This window comes from Oncorhynchus mykiss, chromosome 13 (assembly GCF_057628025.1).
Source record: "Oncorhynchus mykiss isolate SJ-2025 chromosome 13, ASM5762802v1, whole genome shotgun sequence".
Lineage (NCBI taxonomy): Eukaryota > Metazoa > Chordata > Actinopteri > Salmoniformes > Salmonidae > Oncorhynchus > Oncorhynchus mykiss.
The window spans coordinates 35,648,067-35,665,927 of NC_143034.1; the positions used below are offsets into that span (position 1 = coordinate 35,648,067).

General features: G+C 41.8%; 1 protein-coding gene across 1 annotated transcript; it reads left to right on the forward strand.

The window, feature by feature from the left end:
- Positions 1 to 13,393: 13,393 nt before the first annotated feature.
- On the forward strand, positions 13,394 to 17,661 carry LOC110487381 (uncharacterized). Its single transcript, XM_021559312.3, has 2 exons — positions 13,394 to 13,980; positions 15,400 to 17,661. The coding sequence occupies exons 1-2, from the start codon at positions 13,635 to 13,637 to the stop codon at positions 16,191 to 16,193; spliced, it is 1,140 nt and encodes a 379-aa protein (XP_021414987.3). The 5' UTR covers positions 13,394 to 13,634; the 3' UTR covers positions 16,194 to 17,661.
- Positions 17,662 to 17,861: the final 200 nt, after the last annotated feature.

Below are 17,861 nucleotides of genomic sequence, written 5' to 3' on the forward strand. Positions count from 1 at the left end.
AGAGAGCGAGAAGTAAGGTGGAAAGTTACTACGGATATTGCAGGAGTTGGTTGCTGATTGTCTCAAGGGTGGGCAGTCAACATGTTTTGCGTTTAGCCAGTGCGTTGCCATGGATCACAATTTATTTTAAATGCACATTTTCCGTATTGGAGATGAGTTTTGTTTGGTCTCGTTCCAAGGGGACGAGAGTTCTAGAAGCTAGTGGGTTTTAGAATTCTATTGAAAGAAAAATGATACTATTGTATATTATTATTATTTAGAAATGTGTTTTTTTTTGTTTTTAATTGTTGACAGCCAGTAGACACCATGTTTATATTGTAGAAGCATTGTAGTTGATTATGCGAAAAGTTGCTTTCTGTTGGGGGTGAGCAAACATGTCCAACAAAAATATAGGATATATTTGTTGTCTACAGGGGGAAGGTGTTAAAGGCTTTGGTCTTTTCGTTTATGTTTTGAGGTTGGACTTTAGCAGGTATAGCTCGTTAGCAGGTATAGCTCGTTAGCAGGTATAGCTCGTTAGCAGGTATAGCTCGTTAGCAGGTATAGCTCGTTAGCAGATATAGCTCGTTAGCAGGTATAGCTCGTTAGTAGGTATAGCTCGTTAGCACGTAGGGTGCACTGATTGGTGTCACCTCGTTAGTCAGTATGTGTTACACCTGTGCTGGCTTGTCCATCTCATAAGTGGGAAGGTGTTTCACCTGAGCTGGTCCAGGTTCTATTTAAGAGTGTCTGGCCCAGTGCTCCAGTTGTCTTGATAGATGTGGAGAGTCAACACCTTTAGTCGATCCAACTTTTTGGTTTACTTCCTGTTTTTAAGTTTGGTGTGGGTTTTTATTTTGTTTCCCTTTTCTTGGGCAGATTTAGTGGGTCTCATGGTGGGTGTCTTTTAGGTCCCAGTTGTTGTTACTAGTCAACTTTCAGTGGACACTGAGAGCAAAACTTCAACATTATGTTATAGTACTTTTATTGTATCAAATGGTTGTTATATGCAACAGAATAGAGGGTTCTTAGAACTATTGTGTCTGTGTGTTCTACTGAGGATGGGCCTCTGGGAGATAACACTGACAGGAGATTTACAATGTCTTTTGGGTGATAAAACCTAAATAGACCGCATTCCAGAGCATGAGTTAATGTTCCTGTTCTATATGATACCAGGGAGAGATGACCTCAGGGCCAGACCCTGGTCTCTACACAAAGAGTACTGTTTTTACAGCAGATACTGTCTGCTGAGAATTATAAGTATCTTTCATACAAATCTGAATCTTGTTACCCGTTCTATACATCTGTTGTTGGTCATGTAGGTTGAAAGGGGTGCATCTTGGCTGTAAAAGACCTTTGTACTTTTGTATCGGGGCTCTCAACGAATCATCTGGGGGTGATTTGTCAACCAGCCATCATTATCATAGAGACTCAATTGATTCACTTTATGTGTGTGTTGTATTGACCTGCTCCCTTATTAATAAGTGAATAAATATTTAAATTTAACTCTGTGTGATAAGTTTGTCTCCTTTGATATTAAAGAAATTAACCACATTTGGCGATGGGGATGTTAATCTTCACTTGGTGACCGCTCCTGACGACCCAGGTAAATCGTGCACGAGGGATCCCTCAAACATGGGATCTCGGGGAGACCACACTTTGGGAACGGAGCAGATGGTCCCACCTTTGATCTGAGAGGCAGCGAGCCGAGTGGATACCACATCTCAAACGTAGTTAAAAAAGAAAAGAAAGAAAGACGAGCGAAACACGTAAAGTGGAGTTTTTAGAAAATCCTCGTAGGCTCTGAGTGTGTATTCCTGAGTGAGGGGGGCACCTTGGAGGTGTAAACAGGGCCGAGGCAGCTATCTGTGAACTGGATGAAAACTAGAATCTGTGTTTACTAGCTAAGACCATTTATGATAATTTTGTAATTTTTTAAAACCTGGACCCCATTTTGGAATTATTGAAAGATGTAAATGTATGAGTTGCATTATCCTAGGAACTAACCATGAGATAGAAATGTGAAAATATTCCTGCAGGTTCAAATATTGTTGAAAAACTAATTGATTAGATATGTTTGGGAATAGCATTGTGTGACTGAGAGTTGTGTGAATGTGGAAATGAGTCTTAATCTGACGTTTGGATAGTAACATATAGAAATATGCTTACTCAGATTATTGAAATTTGGATAATAAGCGGGATGATATTTTAGAAAGCAGCGGAAGGTCTATAGTTCCTGGGAGGCTTGATTTTCCAGTGGTCTCTGGGAGGTTAGAGAACCGTTGACGATCCCATGGTCATTGTCTGGGAAACAAAAGTAAAAAAAATGTTCTGCTGGGAGTATGTTTGGAGAGCTGCTTCTTCGCTATGGAGAGTCCTTGAAAAAGCTAATTGAATGGTTTTCGTGAGTACCTAAGAATTTCTTACATTTTATATGTAAGCCTCCCATAAACCTCCCATGCCACTCTGTCAACATCACGGCAAATCTCATGCGAGTGCATTCCATCTATTGGCACAATGGACAGTTTTTTAACATCTCGTCCCGTGTTTTATGATTCTGATCATCTGGACCAGTCCAGTGACTGCTGTGAAAGGACAGCTGACAACATAGGAAAGTCTGTGTGACAGCTTGGAGAGACAGCTGACCGGAGGGAATAGACCCCACTGGGGCTGTCATGGGCTAGCTACCCATGTTGGCAGTCTCCGACGCTGTTTCAGTATGTTGGAGACACCCGCTAAGTGCTACTGAAAGTCAACAAAGGAACATACCCCTAGAGCCTGCGAGAGCTGGGGCGCAAGATGGCTCAATGACTGATCACATGGTTACGGACCCAGGAACGGAAACGACTACGAGTAGGAACACAGCACATGAGACAACCATAACAGCAGCAGGACTCACACTTCAGGCGTGCAGCTGTGGTTGGGAGAGAGTAACATCGGCAAGGGGGTTGAGGATCCATCAAGGGAGGAAAAGGTGCTTGGGAGAGCAGAGACAGGGACCTCGCATTGACCAGTACTTCTTACGAAGCAGCCAGTCAAATCAGTCGAATGAAGCACAGCGACGGGACGCAAACCAAAGTTCGCAAAGCATCAGCACCCCTGTAACCGAGGAGGATAACACAAGCACAGAAATGCCGGTGGATGAACTCACCCAACCACAGAGACCTCTAAAACAGGAAAAGATCAAAGGGCACAGACCGAGTGTGAAGTGGCCCAAAGCTGTTGAAAAGAGAGAGTGGGAAACAATCAACAACGACCTGACAAAAATCTTGGAACAACAGGTAGGAACAGCAGAGAAAAAGCTTGAAAGGATGGGAGACATTATCTACCACTACGGAGAAGAGCGCTTTGGAGTAAACGAAAGGAGAAGTGGCAAGACACCACCCGCACCAGCCAAATCTAGGAGGCAGCAGGAGATCGAGATACTTGTCAGAGAGAGAAGGCAGCTGAGGAAGCAGTGGAAGAAGGCCTCTGATGCAGAGAGAGAAGGTCTCATGCTACTCCAAGCAGACATTAAATGTCGGCTGGCAACCTTGTGAAGAGCGGAAAACTTAAGGAAACTTCGTAGGAAGAAGGAACACTCAAGAACACAGTTCTATAAAAACCCCTTTAAGTTTGTCAAAGATCTCTTCGCAAAGGAAAAGTGCGGAATCCTAAAAACTCCAAAGCCTGAACTGGAAGAACATCTGGAAAAGGTCCACCAGGACATGAAAAGGCATGAGCAGATAATCATCCCACATGACATCCCACCTATTCAACCACCAGAATTTAATCTGGACACTGACCCTCCAAAATGGAGGGAAGTAGAGAACGTTGTCCGAAGAGCAAGAGCGGCCTCGGCTCCTGGGCCTAATGGAGTACCATACAAGCTTTACAAGAATGCCCCGGATGTTCTACGCTTTCTTTGGAGGCTCATGAGGATAGTGTGGCAGAAGGAAATAATACCAAAGGCATGGCGAAGGGCTGGTGGTGTGCTAATCCCAAAAGAGAAGGATGCGACAGACATCAGTCAATTCCGACCAATCTCCCTTCTAAACGTCGAAGGGAAGATCTTTTTCAGTATAATAGCACAGAGGCTGTCCACTTATCTGGAAAGGAACAAGTACATTGATACATCTGTACAGAAAGCAGGCATTCCTGGTTTCTCTGGTTGCCTGGAACATACTAGTATGATTTGGCACCAGATCCAAACAGCTAAGAAGGACAAGAGAGACCTCTATGTCATCTTCCTCGACCTGGCCAATGCCTTTGGCTCAGTTCCCCATGAACTCCTCTGGGAATCCTTCAACTTTTTCCACGTACCAGAACCCATCACTACACTGGTAAAGGCCTATTTCCAAGACCTGCAATTGTGTTTCACAACACCTGACTTCACAACAACATGGCAGCGCTTGGAAGTAGGCATAATGGCAGGCTGTACAATTTCTCCTCTGGCCTTCACTATGGCCATGGAAGTCATCATCAGGGCATCGAGATGGGTGGTCGGCGGTGAGAGAACTAAGGAGGGGCTCCGTCTCCCACCTATCCGAGCATACATGGATGACATGACTACACTGACCACCACTGCAGCATGCACCAGGCGGCTACTTGCAAAACTGCAGGATAACATCAAGTGGGCCCGGATGAAAATCAAGCCAAGCAAATCTCGAAGCATTTCCATAGTCAAGGGACAGCTTAAAGATGTGAGGTTCTGCATTGGAGATGACCCGATACCAACGGTGTCTGAGCAACCCATCAAGAGCCTGGGTAGATGGTACAACGAAAGCCTCCGGGATAAAGATCAAGTGCAGCAAGTAAGGCAGGACATCGCCGCCGGTCTTGAGAACATCAACAAGACCCTACTGCCTGGGAGGCTCAAGCTTTGGTGCCTACAGTTTGGACTTCTCCCCCGGGTAATGTGGCCACTCACCGTCTATGAGGTCCCAATAACAACAGTGGAGAAGATGGAGCGAACCATTACCTCATACGTGAAGAAATGGCTGGGTGTCCCACGATGCTTGAGTAACATCGGCCTCTATGGCAAAGGGGTCCTTGAACTACCTCTTACAAGTCTAACGGAGGAGTACAAGTGCTCTAAAGTAAGACTTCAGATGACATTGAAAGACTCTAAAGACCAGACCATTAGCAAGGCTGCACCTCCCCTACAAACTGGACGGAAATGGACATCATCCAAGGCTGTGCAGCAAGCAACATCAGCCCTGAGACACCAAGACATTGTGGGGAATATCCAGCATGGAAGAGGAGGCTTTGGCCTGGCAGCAAGCAAACCAACGTTCCATAAGGCAACAACATCTGAACGCAGGAAGCTGGTGGTCAAGGAGGTGCGCAGACAGGAGGAGACTGCAAGAAGTGCAAAGGCTGTCTCTCTTGCTAAACAAGGTCAATGGACGCGGTGGGAAGGCCTGGAGAGGAGAAAGATCAACTGGAGTGAGCTTTGGCAAATGGAGGCAAGCAACATCAGCTTCATCATAAGAGCTGTTTATGATGTGCTTCCATCACCAAAAAATCTACATCAATGGTATGGCGAGGACTCGACCTGCCCCCTCTGCCCAGCTCCAGCGACTCTCAGGCATATAATGACAGGTTGCAAGACCAGCCTCTCACAAGGCCGTTACACCTGGAGGCACAATCAGGTCCTCAAGAGCCTGGCTGCAGCACTTGAGACCAAGAGGAGTGCAACCAATTCATTACCTCCAAAAACAAGCAATCCTGTCAAAACAACAACATTCATCCGGGAGGGACAGAAAAGGCCCAAGTATCCTCCTACAAAGCCAGAAACTGGACACCTAGCCATGGCCCGGGACTGGAAGATGCTTGTCGATATTGGCCAGCAACTAATTTTTCCACCTGAGATTGCTTCTACCAAACTTAGGCCAGACATGGTACTCTGGTCCCCTTCACGAAAGGCTGTGTACATCATAGAGCTCACAGTCCCGTGGGAAAACTCTGTTGAAGAGGCCTACGAGCGTAAGAAACTGTTACACAGAGTTGGCAGCAGACGCAACTCAGCGTGGCTAGAATGCAAAAGTCTGGCCAGTTGAAGTGGGATGCAGAGGATTCGTGGCTTCTTCCACCATCAGGTTGCTGAAAGAACTTGGAATCCATGGACAGGCTCTGCGGCAGACCGTCAGAGCAGTTTCTCAAGCAGCTGAAAGAGGCAGCCAGTGGATCTGGATTAAACGGAAGGACCCTTGCTGGGCTATAACTTCATGACCCCCCACCCCCACCTGAGAACCCAATTCAGATCCCTCCAACTTGAGGAGGGCATATGAGGTATGCGGTCAGCTGTCGGACTGGCTCAGGGAAGAGGACGCCCCTGCCTTGCATAGTCCCGTGGGACATCTTAATTGGGCATGGGACACAAGCTAAGGCTTGATCACCCTTTAGCTGGCCACCTTTGATGAGAGTGTTTAGTGATTAAAGGCCGAAACACCCACTGATTCGAAGGCACACTACTGAGGATGTGTCCCAAAATTGACATCTTAACCCAGTCTAAGAAATAAACCTCCCATGCCACTCTGTCAACATCACGGCAAATCTCATGCGAGTGCATTCCATCTATTGGCACAATGGACAGTTTTTTAACATCTCGTCCCGTGTTTTATGATTCTGGATTATGTGAATATATGAAAACATGATGAATTGTATGTGTGTTTAATGATTACTAGAGATTTGATAAAGTAAAACTGGGAATATAATTAGATACAATTTAAGCAACCCATATGTAGACAAATGTAGGTGTTAAATTGGTATCTTTAATGGATAATTTGATAAAGATGAGGTTTAAGCATTATTCAACAGCCTACAAAGTCTGGGCAGAAACTGATGGGAGTATGTCCACTTTAGGATAAGTAACCCTAAGGATGAAACTATAAAACTCTTATTGGATTTTCTCCGTCCGGGTACTCCATTTGAAATAAAACTGCCCTTAAGGCCTGTGTGGGTCTTCCCAGTATGAGAGGAGTTGTTCGATTTATTGAATAAACCTTTTATCCATCAAGTTAGAGTGAACAAAAGTGTCTGACTAACTGTTGATGTTGAAGGAGCGTCCCGTCCACTAGATTATGCGTCACAGTGACAGAATCACCTGAAAGACGCACATCGCCATCTGCTGACTTGAATTAGTATCGCAGTTGAGAAAATACTTTTGTGGGAACCACTATAAATTATTTGAAGAACCCCTTATCATGGTTCCTCAAAGAACCTTTTGGGGTTCATTTTTTAACTCCCTGTCCACCCTCCCTCCATTATAAAAACATATTATAATAATATTGACAATATTGACTAAAATAATGAATTGTTTATTTCTGGCACCACAAAAGTGAATTCATATTTACAAAACAATTTACCAAACAAAACACATTACAAAATTGCAACATTTCTGCAGACATGTCAGACCATAATAAATAATAAAATTACTTTGTAAAGTGCTTTTCATGACATTTAAAAAAATCTAAAATAATGATGTACAATAAAAACAACATTCATTTTTAATGTATCATGGGTAAACTAACAATATTGTAGACTTGATGCTAAATACAGATTTTTTAGCTTTAGTCTGTATATCATATTCACTTAGTTATGTTAGGAAGTTTGCCATCTTTATGACCGGCCCTGGTAACGTCACCCAACTTCTCTTTTCCCCAGAACACAGAAACTTAACAACATAAGTGTTTTTCTGACATTTTTGCGAAATTTAAGGGGAAATAAAAAATCCAGCCCTAGCAGAGCCCCAAGTCCTATGGGGATGTCCTCGGGGACGTGGATGTTCTCCCCATCAAAGGCCAGCGGGATTTCACTCTCATGGTGAAATGGATTTCCGCTGATGTGCAGTAAAGGAGTGAAGAGCGGTGAAATCTGTGTCAACAAAAGTAAGAAAAGATTAATACACATACAATTAAGAAAGAACATAACAAATGTTCAGCTGTAGTTTTATATAAGCATGCACACTTATGTTTATGAAGAAACAGATGATTGGTGCATAAGCATACGTTGTCACGGACATAAAGGCCACTCGGGTCCTCTTTGAAGAGGTAGGGCAAGAGCAGAATTGCAGCTGTGGTCTCCAGTCCTAGTAAAGCATGGATCTTACTACACTTGCTAATTTTATTACCAAATACATTAGAGAAAGAGAAGGAATAAGAGCAAATACCTCTTCTGTATTGTCCTTCAGGGACTGTCAAAATAGCAGGATGATGTCCTCACCCCTGCCTCTCGTCCTCTGCTAGTCCTTGAAATCTCATTTTGTCTATATCCATTGCATTAAGGGGGGACTTGATTAACTTCTGAGAAGATCTGAAAAGATAATTAACTCGGATATGTAACGTTTCCAAAATGGGATAGTATTGTCCATGTAACGTTTCCAAAATGGGATAGTATTGTCCATGTAACGTTTCCAAAATGGGATAGTATTGTCCATGTAACGTTTCCAAAATGGGATAGTATTGTACATGTAACGTTTCCAAAATGGGATAGTATTGTACATGTAACGTTTCCAAAATGGGATAGTATTGTACATGTAACGTTTCCAAAATGGGATAGTATTGTACATGTAACGTTTCCAAAATGGGACAGTATTGTCCATGTAAACGTTTCCAAAATGGGATAGTATTGTACATCTAACGTTATGCCCCCTTGTGAGTTAATAGTATTGCATGCTGTAGCAGGCTATATAAAGAGGAAGACCTCCATTGACGATTCAGTTCGTAACATCTCGTCAGGACAGGTCACCGTCCTTTCTTAGTTAGTTAGTTAACGTTTGCTAGTTCCTTATCACAAAAGTGAGAACTGCTTTAGATTGGAAACTTACGTTAATGAGTGTAAAGCCATGTTGGCTTTATGGAAACGATATACAATATATGGGAACGAATATAGTTGAGGGAAATAATCCAAACCTAGTTGTGCCTAGTTAGGACATAACGTTATCCAGCTAGATAACGGTACTGTACTGTAGCTCATACAACGCCGACGGTCAAACCCGGCTTTCTAATATTTATGGTAATTAACTATAGTAACGTCATGGAAGATATTCACAGAAAACCGTCATTCTCTTCGCTATTCATTATTAGTATGTTATATGATTATTATATAAATTATTTAGAGACATATTCAGAGCCAAACATCAACCCAACTTAACCTTTTTAACTTGTTATCGCATCCAAACTTGTCACCATCGTTTTCAGTTGTAATTGCGAAGTTCCCGGAAGAAGTCCAGCAACAACGGAGGTTCCTCGATGAACCCACCTTCTAACAAGTTCTTTGAAGAACCTTTTGGGGCTGTTTTTCATAGACCAAGAACCCTATGGTTCTTAGGGGATCTGAGAACAACTCCAGTTGAACCCTACATTTTAATAGTTGTAGTCGGATCAATTTACTCTCAGATTCAAAACATGCTGATTAGTATCAACGATCAAGTCAGCTGCTGCTTCTCCAATACAGTATGAGGTGAGACGGTGAACTGCTGTTGAACTGGGCAGTCATTCATTCTGTACGAGTCTATCATTGTTGGTATTGAAAATGCCTATTGCACATTGTGGTGGAAATTCTAACCATTCAGGAGAGACTATGTCATCTCTACAAACAATCAACCTTTATTTGATAAGATTTGTAATAATGTAGCTGGTCAGCCCTACACTCTGAGGTGGAAGGCCGAGAGCTCGATGACACAAGGAGCTCAGAAGCCTTATATAGTCAAACTATCTTGTGCATATATGTTGCAGGAATTTAATTCCTCTATGTTTTAACACCCAATTAAAATTAAACACTCTGTCAATTCATAAGGATTTGTATGACCCTTATTTTATAAAAATGGACAGAGCCCAGTCTTAAAGTCAAACAGCAGCTTTTATTCACGAGAGTACTGCTCCTTACACATTTTACCACAGGTTATAAACTGAAAATGACGTCATTAGTTTCAGTACCAACCCGTGTCATCTCCGCTCTAATACAAAGGCTGTATGGTTCTCACATCGTCTCTCCCTATTAAGATGATATATATATATATATATATGACTTGAGCTTAGGACAGCTGGTGTAGATAAGCCTTCTAGCCAGTCTGGCTATGAGTTCATTCATTTCTACCATGGTACAGACAATCATTGTTCTAATTCTTGATTATATTTGCACACATTATATTCAGTACTAAGATTAAAAAGAAAATTCATACATATACAGTAACATAATAGTATTCTGATTAGTACATATACAGTAACATAATAGTATTCTGATTAGTCAGTCCTGATTGAAATGTATACATAATTAGTCATTATTGATAAAAAATTCCCTTAACAATATAGAAAACACGTGATCTTGGTATGTGTCCGTGTGTGGAGAACGAGACACAGACTAACTGTGAATTGGTCGTCTCGTTCTGTAGCAACAGATAGTTATTCTAGTTTTCCAGTGAGGTGTCAAAACAACAGGAAATCACTCTAGACACAGTTCCTCTGAAGTAGATCAATGGTTCCCCGAATTGGGCCAAGTGCCTTTGGCCTGTCTGTCGAGAGGGTGTGTGGTTGCACACCCACACAAAAATACACATAAACTTCTCAACCTTAAAGAGATCCTTCAACACATTATAAGTCCTATCAACTTAAAGAGGTTAACATAGATTTTCCCTCACAACATTGCACAGAGATAAATCAGACCCAGCCTGAACTGTGATGTAGTAGGGAGTTGTAGTTTCTCTAGAGATAAATCAGACCCAGCCTGAACTGTGATGTAGTAGATTGTTGTAGTTTCCAACAGGCCAATATTCTTCATAGTTCAGCGCATAAAACGTAATTAACTACAATGCCGTCTTGTCTGTGTTTATTTTTCACCTGCTACAGTGGGGCAAAAAAGTATTTAGTCAGCCACCAATTGTGCAAGTTCTCCCACTTAAAAAGATGAGAGAGTTCTGTAATTTTCATCATAGGTACACTTCAACTGTGACAGACAAAATTAGGGAAAAAATCCAGAAAATCACATTGTAGGATTTTTAATGAATTTATTTGCAAATTATGATGTAAAATAAGTATTTGGTCAATAACAAAAGTTTATCTCAATAATTTGTTATATACACTTTGTTGGCAATGACAGAGGTCAAACGATTTCTGTAAGTCTTCACAAGGTTTTCACACACTGTTGCTGGTATTTTGGCCCATTCCTCCATGCAGATCTCCTCTAGAGCAGTGATGTTTTGGGTCTGTTGCTGGGCAACACGGACTTTCCAAAGATTTTCTATGGAGTTGAGATCTGGAGACTGGCTAGGCCACTCCAGGACCATGAAATGCTTCTTACGAAGCCACTCCTTCATTGCCCGGGCGGTGTGTTGTGGATCATTGTCATGCTGAAAGACCCAGCCACGTTCCATCTTAAATGCCCTTGCTGATGGAAGGAGGTTTTCACTCAAAATCCACCCCCATGCTTCACAGTAGGTATGGTGTTCTTTGGATGCAACTCAGCATTCTTTGTCCTCCAAACACGACGAGTTGCGTTTTTACCAAAAAGTTATATTTTGGTTTCATCTGACCATATGACATTCTCCCAAGGTTCTTCTGGATCATCGAAATGCTCTCTAGCAAACTTCAGACGGGCCTGGACATGTACTGGCTTAAGCAGGGGGACACGTCTGGCACTGCAGGATTTGAGTCCCTGGCGGCGTAGTGTGTTACTGATGGTAGGCTTTGTTACTTTGGTCCCAGCTCTCTGCAGGTCATTCACTAGGTCCCCCCGTGTGGTTCTGGGATTTTTGCTCACCGTTCTTGTGATCATTTTGACCCCACGGGGTGAGATCTTGCGTGGAGCCCCAGATCAAGGGAGATTATCAGTGGTCTTGTATGTCTTCCATTTCCTAATAATTGCTCCCACAGTTGATTTCTTCAAACCAAGCTCCTTACCTATTGCAGATTCAATCTTCCCAGCCTGGTGCAGGTCTACAATTTTGTTTCTGATGTCCTTTGACAGCTCTTTGGTCTTGGCCATAGTGGAGTTTGGAGTGTGACTGTTTGAGGTTGTGGACAGGTGTCTTTTATACTGATAACAAGTTCAAACAGGTGCCATTAATACAGGTAACGAGTGGAGGACAGAGGAGCCTCTTAAAAAAGAAGTTACAGGTCTGTGAGAGCCAGAAATCTTGCTTGTTTGTAGGTGACCAAATACTTATTTTTCCACCATAATTTGCAAATAAACGCATGACTTTCAACCTTCGTCTCTCCCGAGCCCGTACGGGAGTTGTAGCGATGCGACAAGATAGTAGCTACTAAAACAATTGGATACCACGAAATTGGGGAGAAAATGGGGTAAAATTCAAAAACAAACAATGAAAAAGTGTACCTATGGTGAAAATTACAGGCCTCTCTCATCTTTTTAAGTGGGAGAACTTGCACAATTGGTGGCTGACTAAATACTTTTTTGCCCCACTGTACATCTACACGATGAATTGTTACACCATGTAGGAGCAGTATAGACCTAGTCTGTTCATTATATACATCTACATGATGTATTGTTACACCATGTACGAGCAGTATAGACCTAGTCTGTTCATTAGATACATCTACATGATGTATTGTTACACCATGTAGCAGCAGTATGGAGGTACAGTGGGGGACAAATTGTTGACACCTTTGATAAAGATGAGACAAATGACAAAAAAAAATATTTCAAATACTGAGATATATTGTATGTAAAAAATAAAAAATAAAAAACATGTTTTCAATACTCCAGCACCTTCGCCTTGGGAGGATAACGACACTGAAATGTTTTATGAGATTAGAGAACACATTGGGTGGGATCTTAGACCATTCCTCCATACAGAATCTCTCCAGGTCCTTGATTTATTTTGTCTGCGCTTATGGACTGCCCTGTTCAATTCAAACCACAGGTTTTCAATGGAGTTGAAGTCCGAAGACAGAGATGGCCGTTGAAAATGTTGAATTTGTGCCCAATTAACCAATTCTTCATGGATGTTGATGTGTCTTGCTGGAAGAGCCACTTATGGCCCTAGTTTCAGTCTCCTAGCAGAGAGGGTGCCAGGTTTTGGGCTAAAATATCCTGGTAGTGGGTCAAGTTTATTTACTTATTTTATACATACATTTTTGCTCATCTTTTTCAAGGGTATCAATAAGTAGGTGCTTATTTCGATATCTAGTTATTTTACTGAATCTGAAATACAGATGTGGAGTAGATGTAGTTTGTTTTAAATTCTCATAAAAAAAATCTGAACTAATCAAACAACACTTGTTGCACTTTGTACGTGTTGATATAATATTCTTATTTAATGGAGAGGATAAAACGTTTCCCTAAACTGCTTTATAATATTATAATTCAATGAAGAAAATAAAAAGTTTTCCCTCCTCAACTGCGTTTCCTCCCTCCAGACAGCAGATGGCGATATGTGTCTTTCAGGCGATGTTTGTACTGTGACGTATAATCTAGTGGACGGAACGCTTCTTCACCAACTGCAGCCACCTCCGTAGCTCGCTAGACAACGAAGTCGGTTCATTCAAGTTCTTTAGACAATTTCCTGGTTTGTTTGCCACTATGATTTAAACATACTTATGCGAAAACAACTAGCTATCCCATTGAATTTAATAGTTACGTTGTAAGTCAACTTGCTGGCTGGTTAAATTAGCACTTGTCTAGTCGCTAATGCTAACTAGCTAACATCTCCGACCATGAGTTCACTAAGCTACTCTCCTGCTGAAGAAGAGGAGGTCTGCTGGACGGAGAAAGAAGCTCACGTGAAAGAGGAGGAGGAAGAGGAGGCTATTACAATACAAAAACAAGTAGAGGGTGAGGCTGTTACCATGAAAGAAGAAGAGAAAGACGCCTTCAGAGTGAAAGAGGAGGAAGATGTTACTGTGAAAGAAGAGGAGGAATATTCGGGTTTTGGAGAGGAGGATGAAGTGAAAGAAGATAAAGAGGTTTTTGGAATGAAGGATGAAGAGGGGGAGATTACTGTCACATTAGAGGAGGATGAAGAAGAGAGGACTGGAGAACTGATTAACACCAGTAAAGACAGTGAGTACTATCTTGTAAAACAGGGACATTACCTGGTAAAATAAAGGATAAAAAAACTATATTTACTGGTGTTAATCAGTAACCAGTAAATATAGGTTTTATTTATCCTTTATTTTACCAGGTATGTTGACTGAGAACACGTTCTCATTTGCAGCAAGGACCCGGGGAATAGTTACAGGGGAGAGGAATGAATGAGCCAATTGTGAACTGGGGATTATTAGGTGACCGTGATGGTTTGAGGGCCAGATTGGGAATTTAGCCAGGACACCGGGGTTAACACCCCTACTCTTACAATATAAGTGCCATGGGATCTTCAATGACCTCAGAGAGTCAGGACACCCGTTTAACGTCCCATCTGAAAGACGGCACCCTACACAGGGCAGTGTCCCCAATCACTGCACTGGGGCATTGGGATCATTTTTTAGACCAGAGGAAAGAGTGCCTCCTACTGGCCCTCCAACACCACTTCCAGCAGCATCTGGCCTCCCATCCAGGAACTGACCAGGACCAACCCTGCTTAGCTTCAGAAGCAAGCCAGCAGTGGTATGCTGCTGACAGATAGTGAGTACTATCTTATAAAACAGGGACAGTGATCTGATTAACACCAGTAAATACAGTGAGTACTGTCTTATAAAACAGGGACACAAACTCTGCAGTTGTTGAACTAATGTGCAATTTTTAAAAGGGCGTTCTACACTTAAATATGTTTTTGTACTGTCGGAATTGTTCATGACGTCCTCCAGTGATTTTTAAAAAACTTTTCCTGTTGAAAAGTGATATATAAATAAATACACTAAAGTATAAACACATAAAAGGGAAACAAATAAATGTTTTGAGCAAAATAGTGTTTTTTTTAGACAACTGCAAACTAGGAGTGAGTGATGTCATAGTAAGGCCTTCAAGGAGTTGGCTTGATGGGAAGTCGTGATGTCATCCAATAGGCGACTGATCTTCATGTGAATATTCATTATTCTTTATAAAATCCTTCATGTTCTGTCAAGTTGGTTGTTGATCTAGAAATCCATTTTCAAGTCTTGCCATAGACCTACTGTAGGACCCATAACAATAACATAGACCCACTGTAGGACCCATAACTTCACATAACAATAACATAGACCTTCAGAAAGGGGCCTATATTGGAGACCAAAAATCGTCTGGCACACTGCTTTGGATTTCAACAACTTTAAAAACGTATTTCTAGCCTACAATAATTGATGTTACTACTATGTGAAAACAAGACAAAATATAACTTTTGTTGCTTACTTGACTGTCTTAAGACAAATGTCAAATAATTTTAACATTCATTACAGATGTCATTGTTTGTACAACATCATGGCAACGCTGTTGGCATCACCTTTTACAGTGGATTTCTGCTGTTTTGGGCCTTTAACCATCTGTCTGACATTGTCGTTCACACAGGAGAGAGATGTGACTATCGTGGATCCTCTGGGGGGCCCCAACATCCTCAGGATGCTGACAGGGCAGAGAAGAGTCTCTCCAGATCAGAACACCTCAAGAAACACCAGCAGAGACCCACAGGGAAGAAATCTAATTGCTGCTCTGACTGTCGGAAAGGTTGCAACTCTTCATCAGAACTTAAAATACACCAGAGAACACACACAGGAGAGAAGCCTTATAGCTGTAATCAATGTGGGAAGAGTTACTTAAGATCAGATTCACTAAAAGTACACATGAGAAGTCACACTGGAGAGAAACCTTATAGCTGTACACAATGTGGGAAGAGTTTTAGTCAGTCAAGCAACCTGTTATCACACCAGAGAAAACACACAGGAGAGAAATATTATAGCTGTAATCAATGTGGGAAGAGTTTTACTACATCAAGCCATCTTATTCGACACCGGAGAACACACACAGGAGAGAAGCCTTACAGTTGTAATCAATGTGGGAAGAGTTTTACTCAGTCAAGCACCCTGGTATCACACCAGAGAATACACACAGGAGAGAAGCCTCATAGTTGTAATCAATGTGGGAAGAGTTTTACTCAGTTAAGCACCCTGATATCACACCAGAGAACACACACAGGAGAGAAACCTTATAGCTGTGACCAATGTGGGAAGATTTTTACTACATCTAGTGATCTGACGGTACACCAGAGAACACACACAGGAGAGAAACCTTATAGCTGTGATCAATGTGACAAGAGATACTCTGATAAAAGATCTCTGATCAAACATCAGAAAATACATTCATGAAGGAGTTGTTTCATGATATCAATGAAATAATGTCACAATGTAGAATGTTTTAACATTGTAGTAGGAGTATTTTAATGATGTCACAATGTAGAACCCTAAATGTTTGCCCCCTTATCAATTGGTTTCGGCATGATATGGATATCAGTGGGAAAATCTTTTTACTTTCCATTCGTCTTTCCCTTGATCTTGACGAGTCTGCCAGTCCCTGCCACTGAAAAACATCCCCACAGCATGATGCTGCCTCCACCGTGCTTCACCGTAGGGATGGTGCCTGGTTTCCTCCAGACGTGACACTTGGCATTCAGGCCAAAGAGTTACATTTTGGTTTCATCAGGCCAGAGAATGTTATTTCTCAAGGTCAGTCCTTTACGTGCCTTTTGGCAAACACCAAGCAGGCTGTCATGTGCCTTTTACTGAGGAGTGGCTTCCCCATGGCCACTTGATCATAAAGGCCTGATTGGTGGAGTGCTATATAGATGGTTGTCCTTCTGGAAGGTTCTCCCATCTCCACAGAGGAACTCTGGAGCTCTGTCATAATAGTGACCAGCAGGTTCTTGGTCACATACTTGAACAAGGCCCTTCTCCCCTGACTGATCTGTTTGAAGAGTCTTGGTGGTTCCAAACCTCTTCCATTTAAGAATGATGGAGGCCACTGTGTTCTTGGGGACCTTCAATACTGCAGACATTTTTTGGTACCCTTTGGTTTCCATTTTTTGGTACCCCATTTTTTGGTCCCCTGATCTGTGCCTCTACAGAATCCTGTCTCGGAGCTCTACGGACAATTCCTTTGACCTCGTGGCTTGGTTTTTGTCCTGACATGCACTGTCAACTGTGGTACCTTATATAGACAGGTGTGTGCCCAAATCATGTCCAATCAATTGAATTTACCGCTGGTGGACTCCAATCAAGTTGTAGAAACATCTCAAGGATGATCAATGGAAACAAGATGCACATGAGCTCAATTTCGAGTCTCATAGCAAAGGGTTTGAATACTTATGTAAATAAGGTATTTCTGTTTTGTCATTATGGGGTATTATGTCATTATGGGGTATTGTGATGTCATTGTGGGGTATTATGTCATTATGGGGTATGGTGTGTAGATTAATGAGGAACACAATATTATTTAATACATTTTAGAATAATGCTGTAACGTACCAAAATGTGTAAAAAGTCAAGGGGTCTGAATACTTTCTTAATGCTCTGAATATGCTTTTGGTTTACTGTTAGAATAAGTTGTATGACTACACCAATACTGTTCAACGATTCACAGACCTAGAAAATACATGTCCAACCTTGCTGCTAGAGATCTAGCTACTGGGTGTGCAGGTTTCTGTTCCAACCCTGCACTAACACCTATTGTGTTGATTATTTGGATTAGACACTATTCAATCATGGGGGATGGATGTCTAAACCCACTGCCCATTTCCACATGTGTCCTTTATGATAGGAAATAAAGGGCTGATTCACAGAATGAACTATAGTGTCTTTTGGGGTCATTGAACATTCCCTGTTTGTCTGTTTTATTGGGTTGTTACTCTAATTTAGTCTGATGATATTGCACAATCATTATTTAATTCTGCTACGTTTAAAAATTATTTTATTAATTTAAACTCTATTTAACTAGGCAAGACAGTTAAGAACCAATTCTTATTTACAATGATGGCCTAC

What these genes read in the sequence shown, in the direction of transcription:
- LOC110487381 (XM_021559312.3), top strand. Translation starts at nt 13,635, where the DNA reads ATGAGTTCACTAAGCTACTCTCCTGCTGAAGAAGAGGAGGTCTGCTGG. An exon ending in GATTAACACCAGTAAAGACA is followed by an intron (nt 13,981 to 15,399) that starts GTGAGTACTATC and finishes TCGTTCACACAG; the next exon opens with GAGAGAGATGTGACTATCGT.